This window comes from Chelmon rostratus, chromosome 2 (assembly GCF_017976325.1).
Source record: "Chelmon rostratus isolate fCheRos1 chromosome 2, fCheRos1.pri, whole genome shotgun sequence".
Taxonomy (NCBI): domain Eukaryota; kingdom Metazoa; phylum Chordata; class Actinopteri; order Chaetodontiformes; family Chaetodontidae; genus Chelmon; species Chelmon rostratus.
The window spans coordinates 21,803,042-21,814,786 of record NC_055659.1 but is presented as its reverse complement, the minus strand read 5'-3'; the positions used below and the strand labels follow the sequence as shown (position 1 = coordinate 21,814,786).

The 11,745-nt window shown below is 41.8% G+C and overlaps 1 protein-coding gene across 1 annotated transcript; it reads right to left on the bottom strand.

Moving 5' to 3' along the window:
• Positions 1 to 625: 625 nt before the first annotated feature.
• fam219aa (family with sequence similarity 219 member Aa) lies at positions 626 to 11,530 on the bottom strand. The gene is made up of 6 exons (XM_041953119.1): positions 11,324 to 11,530; positions 7,335 to 7,431; positions 6,059 to 6,152; positions 5,305 to 5,385; positions 3,940 to 3,994; positions 626 to 3,488 (listed from the first exon to the last, which is right to left on the bottom strand). Exons 1-6 carry the CDS (start codon positions 11,381 to 11,383, stop codon positions 3,330 to 3,332), a joined length of 546 nt encoding a protein of 181 aa, XP_041809053.1. The 5' UTR covers positions 11,384 to 11,530; the 3' UTR covers positions 626 to 3,329.
• Positions 11,531 to 11,745: the final 215 nt, after the last annotated feature.

The following is an 11,745-nucleotide window of genomic DNA, read 5'->3' as shown; positions in this document are numbered from 1 at the left end:
GACCTTTGCAAGGTCTAATAGGAGCGAACAACTTCTCTTCTGTGTGCACATGATGAACTAACCTTTGTCTCCCTGTGCTCCATGCTCTGAGCATTAATAAAGTGCGACAGTGCTGGAAGAGATTTTTGTCCCGTTCCTCTTCATTAGAGTGGAAATGCTAAACTGCCACCACACCGCACAGAGACTTCACCCTGTCTGTCTGTCACTGAAACAAGACAGTAAGGTTGTCAAGCAATACCAAGTTCAAATCTAATCTCTATTAATTATACATTCAACAGTTTCAAAAGGACAGAAGCTATAAAAAGAACAGATCTATAATTGATCAATAACAACGTAAAGAAGCAACATTTAACAATGTTAATTATTGTTAATTACTTATTAATTACAATATTATTACAAACGTATTGGCATGTGCTCAGTGACTTTTTTTTCTGTACCAGTAATGTGTGTGTGTGTGTCTGTTATGGTCTCTGACATGGTAACAATATATCACTCTTAGATACATTAGTCATGTATCAAAGTTTAAAATTCTGGCATTACATTAAATGTAACACATTGTTTAAAGAAGCAATAAAAAAGTACATGACAGAAACACGTGGGACGAGCAAACTTCAGATATCTAATATTTATTTTCTGATATGTTGCACTATACACAGAACTTTTAACACTGTTAAAATCTAAATGGAACCAGTTCACAATCATAATAAGCACCTGACAAACAAAAAGCATCCGTCGGCATTATTTCCCATTCTTGAAAAATAAATAAAAAATGCACATCTGCAAATAAATAACTTGTGTTACAATGCATTACTTTAGACTCCCCAGGTGAGACGACATTGGCCAGAAGTAGTGCACTCAATAGAAGATGGCCAGTGAATCTATTAGGATGATGATAGAAAAAAAAAAAGACATCAGCACCATAGTCAACCACACCGTCAGTCCCTCAGGATTAATGTTTACTGTGCACAGCTACAGGTCCTACACACACCTCAGCTAAAAGCTGCATTAGTGACATATTACCTGACCTACTGTACTGCTCAGGTCTTTTTTCTACTATGACTATGCAAGTCATTTAATTATCTACACACATGGCACCTTATTTGGAAATGAAATGTAATTTTTTTTTTATGCTTACTTCTGCGACTCAATTTCTGTAGAAATATTGAGGCTGTTAATCAGGTATAGCAGTGAGATGAGAAAGGAAATGCCCTCTTACAGGTTCATAGACAGAAATGGCATTTTGTTTTCTCTTTCCAAGTAGGTTTTAGCTGTTTACTCTCCACATACAGTATTTACAGACATACAGTATGCAGTCATTCGGAGTCATATGTTATACACTGTATGTCCATTCAGTGAATTACAGAAAGTTGAAAGATTAATGCAAAGTTTCCCAAAAACACTGCAACATGTCCATAAAGCAAAGTAAGATTGTTCAGAGTAGTATTAGTAGTAGTAGTGTTCACACAGTATTTCAGACATAACTCCATATCCTGATCGCAAATCCTCTGTGAGCAAACATTCAGTTTTCTGAATGTTAACACGAGAATGTAAAGTGCACACATACAACCAGCCATCGTTCCCATCAGCTGGATAAGAGCGTACCTAGGTTTTAGGCATTTCATACAATGTGCATGATCGTGGAGGCGAAACCTGGCATTGTTGCTGTGTTTTTGGGAAACCCAGCCTGATCCTCCTCCGCCATTTGTTTCAGAGCAGATTCACATGCAGGTGAAAGTACCTGATATCTGTAGAGCTCTACAGACATCTTTATATGGACGTTAACATGTAAAATCAACAGTATGCGTTTAGTACTTCCTAACAGCAAGGACTACTTCCTTTCCAACATCAGGGCAAACGTCTATTGGCATAAAGCAGTGACAATACACAGCTGTGTCCGGTGCTACATATACAGTTCTCGTCCCCAAATCAGACAAATTGGTTATATTAAAACTCAAGGGGAATATGCACAAATGTACAACCATACAAAACAAAAACACTCACGACTTAAAGTATAAAGACAAGAAAGCATTTTATACTTTGCTTGATTAGCAAAAAAAATCCCATTTCATTTCCATACGAGCGATATGAAATCCCTTCATAAACATTCTTCAGAGCCTGCAACAGGTGTGACCAAAGTTGCACAACTTTCTATGTACCCGCACATATTCTAAGCATTTTATCAATTAATTTATTCCCTCGAGAGTATGAATTTGTTCGTAGCCACATTCACTGGTGGTGACTGCCTTTGTGATCCTTTTAAACATCCACTCATGTCGGGGCTAACATAGACAAACACAGAGGACGTACACACTAACTTGTGAGCTGTTCTGCCATTAGTTCGACTGTTTCTCTATATCTACTGATATTACAGAGGGTGAACCTAACTATTACTAACCTGACCTAAATGTTTGTAAAAGCACGCCTCACATAATGTCTCATCGGCACAAGGATGTGTTCAGGGGTCAGTAAAAAAAAAATATATATCTGCACAGGCTGGTCTTTAGGACACAGTGTTAGCAGGCAACATGCAAAACTATTTGTTTTCAGCTTCTTTTAACTGAATATGAAACGATCAAGCAGTACAAGCTGGGTGTAACACAGACTTTAAAATGAAAATCTGGACTTGATGTCTTAGCGTAAGCATAGCGTTTTGTCAGCAGCTTGATGGTTTAGCACTATTCTCCTGGACATATTTAGACACACGCACGTCTTTGTCATGTTTGACACGTATACACAAGGAGATGAAGCAATGAGAGAGCAAAGAAATGAGAGAGAAAACAATGGCCATCACAAGACTTCCAATCTCTTCTTGTACATTGACCGACGATACACCAGCAGAAGAAGTAGATTCCATGGATGATGCACGGTAATGTCCCCTTGTCCTTATTTCAGGTGTTTTGCTCAAACAGTTGCTGTCGTACAATTTTGTTTATATTCTTCCACAGCGCTGCGCAATCCTTTATGGTCCATGTAAACCAATAAATCCACAAGCATGAGATGGAAGTCAAACAAGGGAGAAGCAAAAGTAACATGTTTTCCTTAGAGGTAAAGTTTCTGCCAACAGTCGAGTGCTTCGCTGAACCAACAATGCAGAAGTAAGGTGCACAGATCCTACCATAGGAGGAACGTGCACAGATACTGTACATATTGACTCTTTTCTCAAGACTTGACCTATCTCCATCTCTTCTTTCGCCTTTAGAAACCCTTATTTTCCCTTTGTGCCATCGCCAGTTTTTCTCCCGTGCTGCCACTCTGGTCAGTAGTTTGCCTCAGTGCAGGTGGCAGGCAGGAGACTTTTTTTTTTTGGGGAGGGGGGACAGGGAATGGTGCTACTGGATTTGACAAGCTGTGGAGGGAGCAGCCTGGCAGCACATGCAGGTAGGGTTGACCGCTTTGGGGGGGATCAGATCCAGGTCCTCGTCATCCGGGATCTCGTCAAGCCGGTACCCGTCCTTAAGGAGCTGGATGTTCAGGTCCTGGTTGATCTGCTGCAGAGGCAAAAGAGAGGAGATACAGTGTCGGCCGAGCTTCAGGACAGTTTGGATATATCCTTTACCTACGAACGACCTTGTTAGTTAAATTTGTCACTATGTTGGTTCTAAAAATATCATTATAGGTGCTTAAGAACATGGCATCCATATTAATTGCATTTTACAGACACGGACAGCAGCAACGCAGAGCACAGTCAGGTCATTGGTGGAAACGGGGTGAAGCAAGAAGGAAGGAGGAAATGAAGATTTGGATGAGAATTATGGATAAACCATCACACACGACTCTGAATGATTGGAGGAGCGAGTCTTCAATGGGTGCACATGTACCTGGTGTGGGCGGTGTGACAATGGAACAGGGTGATCAGGTAGTGATGTTTGTGGATTCACCAAATGACGCTGTGAAACAGTATAATGTGTGTATAGATACCTGGTCCCTCAGACATCTCACCTCGGCTGAGGAGTATCCTGATGAGGAGTATCTGGACATGTCGAAGTCGTCATCACTGAAAGACAGAAGACATCAGCAGTGAGACACAACAGTCTCAGAAGATGGGGGTCCAGATGGTAAAATGATATCTGAATGTTTAAAAGGGTGGTAAAGTAATTCAAAAAGCAATTTAGTATTGCCAGAGGACTTTTAAAAATTATTAAAATCGAAGCAGCAGAGGTTGAGATATCCTGACTTTTGCCCCAGTATGGGTCAAACTGAAAAACATGCTGGATCCTATAATTTCCCATAATGCAACTCTGTATGGTTTTTGTTCTTTGCTTCCTGCCTGGTAAGTGCCCACATCTTTCAGACTCTATGGTCCCAGTTTGTAAAATTTGTAGCGTCCATCAGTGTTATTTAAGGTTTATTTAGTCTCTAAATAACCCTGATGACGTCATCAGGGTTATATGCCTGTTTTCACAGGCTGAGTAGCATTCCTCATGCCCCTTTTAAAAAAAATGCTACTATTGTTTCTCATATCTGGCAGATAGTATTACTAGTTACTACTATTACGAATACTACTTAACTGCTGATATTTCCAAAGCTCTGATTTCACATTTTAAGCCACACAGACGATCTGCTGCAGCCTCTAGTCTCTTTCATAATGAGGCTGGATGAGCAGACATACTGTAGCACACGTTCAACAACATACAGGACACTAGTAAAATTCTATATAAAATCTGATCCAAGGATAGTATTATCATGCTGAGGCTAGCAGACTGACAGGCTTTTTCCTCCCTAATGACTAAGCTGCCTTTTCCTACACTGTACATAAACAGAACAGGGCGACATTGTGCAAAGGCTGTGCACGTGAATCTAAAATGTGAACAATAAACGGGTGTCCTGTGAGGCCGTGAGTCAGAAAGCTTGTCAGAGGGTGTGCATGACGCAATACATGCTATAAGCTTGGTTGGCTTCCAGTGAGCTCATTTCACATGAGAGCGTTTCCCGCGTGTAGCTACATACGGAGGGCACAAAGGGTGGGACTCATCTGTGTCAAATGCAGACCTGCTGGTACAGGGTGGAAGCGAGCACTCCCTCTGAGCCGCTTTTCCCTGTCCAAATCCTCACCCCGCTATCCTCTAATCCCGCGCCCTGGGAGAGGCTTTGCCCCTTTTTTAGGATCCCTTCTGTTAAGAACTCTCTCAAGTTGCTCTATGGATTAATGTGCCATCATGACACAGTGAGCCCTCTGAAACTAGCAAGTTAGCCAATTTCTCCTTTTTTCTCTCTTTTAAGGTCAGACTGAAAAGTTCCTCTTCTAACTGTGTCATATTTTAGTGTTACAGAAGTCGACAGGAAGAAACGACATCATGTACATACCTGTCGGTGTCCAGTGCCACCAGGGGCTTCTCGTCTGGGCTCTGGTCTAAAGAGGAGTAGCCTTTGTTTGGCACCACCAACCTGAAGACGAGCACAGAGAACGAGACAGAACACAAAGAGGACACACAGGAGACAAAAACCTGAAAAAGCATTCAACACAACAAAAGTCTTTCACCAAGTGGTACAATGCATTCTTACTGAAACACCCACTGATATACTTCCAAATATTTAAAATCATGTGGGGAGTGCAACAGACTAATGTGAGACAGCTTCACACAAAACAAGATAATTGTCCCGAGTATGGCGCTCGCTTCGCAGGCCACAAAGAAACAAAAACTGGGGCTAATCTGTAGCCTTCAGACTGCCGGCGTTCCCAGATTATCTTCCCCCCTCAGAGACCCGGGGTCCAGACCAGTCGGTAGCCTTTCTTGTATTTCCGCTAATCCACCAGGGAGTGGGATTAGACTGATGAGCCATTTGTCAATACTGTGGGTTGTACTGGGTTTATGCTCAGTGCTCTGATTCGGTTATCACCATTAACACTCACAAAAAACATGCAGCTCGCCCTTCTCTAAAAAGGCTTGTTGTAACATTAGGAAGTCTGATGGCGTCCCTGGCAGGCTGACAGCAGCGGGCCGACACTGAACGTGGATACACAAACGTATCGCTCGAGGTGCTAATCGATGCAAAGTGTAACATTTGCTGTCGAGCTGGTCAACGTAACGGAGACACAAACGGCAGTGGAAGCTGTTACCTTGTCCTGGCATTCTTCTTTGGTTGTTGATTGACAGGACTTCCCACGGTGCCGTTTTTCACTGATCCCTTCCTGGCAAGGTCCCTCTGTTTCTCTGGGAAATCACAGGATGTGAGGTCATCAGGAAATGCACCAATAAACCTCAACTTCATGACCATCAGTGGTAGATTTATAGGCTTTTCTTTCTTGGAAAAAGTAACCAAACATGTTTGAAATAAAAACAGGCTTTTAGCCACCTGACCTGCTAAACCACATATGTCAAACTGATTCCACAAAGGGCCGTGTGGCTGCAGGTTTTCATTCCAACCAAGGAGGAGCACACCAGGCCAACCAATCAACATCATGGGATCATTAGTTATCAGCTGAAGACTGAGATCAGCTGATTAGTTGATTCCAGCCTGGTGTGCTCCTCCTTGGTTGGAATGAAAACCTGCAGCCACACGGCCCTTTGTGGAATCAGTTTGACATGCCTGTCAGCTAAACAGTACACAGCCTGCACGGGCAACTATCTGTCTGAAAGTGATTATGACTTCAACATGGTCAGTGCTGGTGTTTATTTTTATGTTGCTGCAGCATTTAGTCAGTGAGTCTTCATTAGCACATTAATGGATAGAAATGAAAGTATGTTGTTTTATTCCTATAGGAACTGTACAATTCAATACTACGCTATGTGAAAACATTCAGGGCTGCTGGTGAAATGTGAGTTCATCTTGAGACCCTTAGCTTCAATTTAAATGTGTTTTCGAGGATGGAATCCTTTGGAAAAACTGAATATTTCTGAAATATTTGACTGGTGAGCTTCAGGAAACAATATTTCTCAGCAGGCTTTTTGAAACGGAGCCCTTAGGACTAAATAAAAATGAGGAACTGTGAGTGTGGCAAAGGATTTCGCAGTATTGTGGTGGCACAACAACACAGGCAGCTCAAAAATGCTTTGACACCTCCGAGAGCAGAGATAAATTGCAATGCTGGGGAATATAATTTCACCAGCACACAGCATTTCTAGTGAATGTCATACAGTGTTGGCTATGAACTGATGTTGAACAGAGCGTTTGTGCTTATTTTGACCTTGTACAGTGGAGTTTAGTAAACATGCACACTGCGGTAGCCTATGGCAGGTGTGCACATACACATTTTTCTTATGTGCTTTTATATGCAATTTACAGGGACTTTACATTAAGCGCTACCACATACTTACTTACTGTTAAACCTTGATTATAGAGTGTCAAGTGAATCCATGTCATGTATTGATTTGCAGTCTGTTGGTTTGTATTACCTATTTGGACTTGCAGAGGTGAGGGCTTGTAGTTCATGGCCACAGTCTCTCCCTTTGTGTCCGGGTCTGCCTCCGAGGTGGAGGACGCTGCTGGGTCCTAGGAAAATAGGCACAGCACAGAGCATGTTAGCTTTGATACAACCAAATAACAACCCTAACAACATGTGACATCTTACTTTAGTACAATCTCTATAGATCCAAGGGTCCTGTCTCTTCATAGATAATCCTTGTTGTGGCACTGCTGCAGTGTTTGCTAACTCACTATCTGACAGGGATTAAACTTGGGCTCAAGCTGTTTTCTAGTAATACAATTCCAATAAACTTGCACTACGCTTCTATTGGGCACCTGAAATTGAACACAGTCCTGAGGGCACAATCAACTCAGCACCGAAAGCGACCCACTGAGTTATCGCCAGGCTAACACAGGCTGGAAAATCAGCTCTTTTTTTTTTTTTTTTTTTTTTTTTACAACCTGCTTGCGTCAAATACCCTGGCGAGATTTCCCAAGCCTATGTGCCACTATAGCTGCCTGCTTTGCAGCATCAATAAGCTTGAGTGTTCGCCGGCTCTGTCTCTTTTATGTAGCAGCAGTGACGGCATGGGGAGGAGGCCGTGGGAGAACAGAGGGGGTTGCTGTTGCACCTACGGTTTCCCCAGAATGAGAGAGGGGAGCTTGGCCTGCTCTGCTGACAGAGCTCCACATTATGTTGATCCTACAGGCCTCCCCTTGTTGCACTCGGAGGGACTCCGCAGGCCACATGGACGAAGGCTACCAGGCTTTCAAGAACTCTGTATTCTCTCCAGAGAAATGGCTGCTATATTTAAAAGGATCCTCCAAGCAATTAAATAAGTGGAGCTGAAACCTAGAACTTTACAGCTAAAGTTGAAAATTCATATAGGCCACTGCTTTATACTGAGGTACAGGATTCTTCATGTAGGAATATCTTTTAATAATGAATAATTCAATCTAAAACACACTCAACAGGCTCCGGCATGTTTATACTTCATAAAAGCTTAATGATAAAAAATTATAAGAACTAAAGTGTCTTTGAAGATTGCGTGAAGGGATTACAAAATAAATAGGTCTAGACACAGATATGCCTGAATCCATTTCATCAAAACCCTTTCATGGTATTATAGTGAAATACTATAAGAATTTAGGCCAATACCATGAAACCAATAGAGCTTATCCAATCTCACAGGACCTCATGAAAAATTCATGACTATTTAGCAGGGACAGTGAGAAGCTTATTTTGCATATCGATTTTCATGTAACACTTTTAAAAACAAGCTGCCAGTGACAGAATCTCGTAAAACAGCAAAGCAAAGCACAACGTGTGTAGATACATGTAATGTTAAGTTAAAGCCTGAGCAAAAAAGTTACATTATTGCCATGAGAGCAAAAGGCTAACCCTGTGTCCTCTTATTGTGAAAGAAACATCACCTCCTTCTTTTTCTCAACAAGAACTAGTGATAAACGACAGGCTGATGACGAGGGTTCTCTTCTTTCTTTTTTTAACTGTGGTCCAATATGGCCAGACACACCTCCGATGGATACAATGGTCTCATCCTCATCTGGTGATGTAGCATTGTTCACTTAGCTGGAATAATTAATGAGAGTCGCAACAGTGAATACATTATACACACGAGTACAGATGAGGTATTCCCGCTGTAACAAGCAAACATGGGCTCTTTCTGTTGTGTGACAGGCCCGTCCCTTGGATCATTTGGCTTACCCATTGGATGATTTTCTTTTTTAATTCTTGTTTTTCACATTTTCCTCCCATCACGGAAAGATACCGTGATGAGGCAGGGTCACATTTTCTGTCAAAGAAAATCCCTTTGAACATTTTTCAACAGAACTGGCAGTGAATAATGAAAGGGATTCAGTATTAAGCCGTCTGTGACAGAATCCACTGCCACTTCTTAGATGTAGGGCAGCACAATCACTGATAGCAAGTAGCGGGTAGCCCACTATAAACAAATGAAAACTCTGAAAACCATAAGTGAGCGCTGACAGCCACTAAAATGATTAAAACCTGACCTATGACACTACAGTAAAACATGACCATGGGCCCTGACCTTCAAAATGCATTCACATACAGTACACCTATACACTCACTCATAGTCACACACACACACCCTGTTCTTCTGTTAGTGACTCCTTTACTGCCTCTGATGATGAAGAGCCACAAGGTTGCTGACACAGCGCAGACACCAAGCGATTGGTAGGATTACACATCATGGCCTCCCACTGGCCAATAGCAGTGTAGACTGATATATCAGGTGACCATTAAAACAGTTGCATGCTATCCTTATGACAATGGCAACTGGACTGGATTGCAATCTCAATGTTCTGCGAGGCAATCTGTATTATATTTAGCCTACAGTAATCAGTCTGAAACGCCCCTGTGCTTAAAGATGGGCCAGCTTGCAAAAAGGTTAGTTATTGGAATAATGTGTTTTATTCAAACACTAATTAGTTAAAGGTTAATTAAAAGCACTTTACAAGTTTACATTCACAAACATTCTAAAGCTTGACAGTCATGGAAATTCCATACAAAGCTGTTTCATAATTCATTCTCAACAAGGAGGCAGGTGCCAAGCGCATTCATGCGGTTTAGGAATCACAATGAAGTTATTAGCATTAAAATGCACAGCCATGTGTTCCACAGCAACTGAGATCCTGACACAATCAGGTGCGGTGTAAACATAACGTGAGGGTCTGTTTCAGAGGCTGGAACTGCAAAAGATACGAGGGAACATTTTAAAGCCCCACTGTGTTGTTTGATGATAATTACACAAGCTGCTAAAGAATAAAGTGTTTAAGAGGTTTAGGACACAATCTGACCACAGACACACTGCGGCCACAATCCAAGTTTCTCTGATGCTGGATTCAGAAGAGCAGAAATCTTGCTGGATGAAACATGACAGCATCAAACGCTCATAGGGAGAGGCTATTGCTGCTGAAAGGATGGGCTTTCAGTGACTTCTGCTAGAGTTTAGCCTGAGGGGTAGCAGGGCCGGGAAAGCATGGGTATGATAATGAACACTAGAACTTGGAGCTCTGTTTTTGCCTAAACCCCTGAGGCAAACACTTTAAAAAAGGGACAGCTGTTTGAGGCTGCTTTGTTTGAAGTGCGGATAATGAAGCTGGTGCATCAGAATTATCTCTGGTCACAATAAGCTGTATTACCAACTCAAATTAAATGTAGGAAATAAGAGCAGCAGGTCAGTTAATTATTGGTGGGCATGACTTATCATTTCAGATCGCGTCCTGTTTGCAGGTGTGGCCTTTGTGATAATGGCATTCAAACACAGAGAAATATACAGTTTTGCAATAAACAGTGCAATGGAGAATGGAGCACAGAAAACATGAATGTGATGACTGGCTGCAGTTGGGGTACATCTATTCTAAATCATGGAAGAGGAGGCTTTTCTCTTACTATGGGCCTGCTCGGGTTAGCCATCATCTGGGTTGCAGTCTGCAGTATCAGGTTTGGACAGACCCTCTATTCACGCGATCATTTGGGCTCGCTGCTCATGCAGCCTTTCAGACCCAAATAACACGTCACCAAATGACGAAACGTAAAAACAGTGGGCTGTGTCAGCTATTGATGTAAACAAGCGCATAAGGACGTGGATTTAAAAAAACAAAAATCCTGTTTTTTGTCAAGTGCGCAGTTTAATCACTATGATACAATAAAGTGAAGGCTCATGTATTATTTAATCATATGTATTATTGATAGAATCATTCTATAGATAAAGATATAACGTTAGCCGCTATGCTTTCATCTATAGAAAATCAATCTACACCCTTCCCAAAGATCCAGTTTATGCCGCAGCTGTAGATTGCTATCGGTTAGCTCCCGCACGCAGATTATGAGACACAGCTGTCGCGATAAACCGCACAAACGAGACAAAATTTTTGCCGTCTGCCTTCAACAGAAATATTTGCATAAGATGTGTTTTTGTCTTTCCTCTCTTACCAAAGGCTGTGTCTCTCCGTTGACTGGAGGGACTTGGAACCGGTCGATTTCTTCCATCATTTTGGCAAGATGTTACAGAAACGATACGGCGGTGAAGATAAACGATGACTTATGTCTAAGTGTGCCGGTTTATGATGCTCAGTTGTCGGGATCCCTCGTTTTTCAGCATGATAGCAATTCGTTTTCCTCCATCCTAGCAGAGGTGACTCGACAGCAAAACAGCAGTACCGCCCCACTTCCGGGTTTATAGAATATTCATGACAAGTCCGTCCAATCACAGAGGAGATCATATTGAAATGCGTAGTGAACCAAATTCATGTGTTGAATATACATGTAAATGTGTTGAAATAGCTGATAGAGACATTTATGGAAGTCTGCTACTACATTTTAGATTGAAGTCCCCTTTTTCCTATAGCAGACTA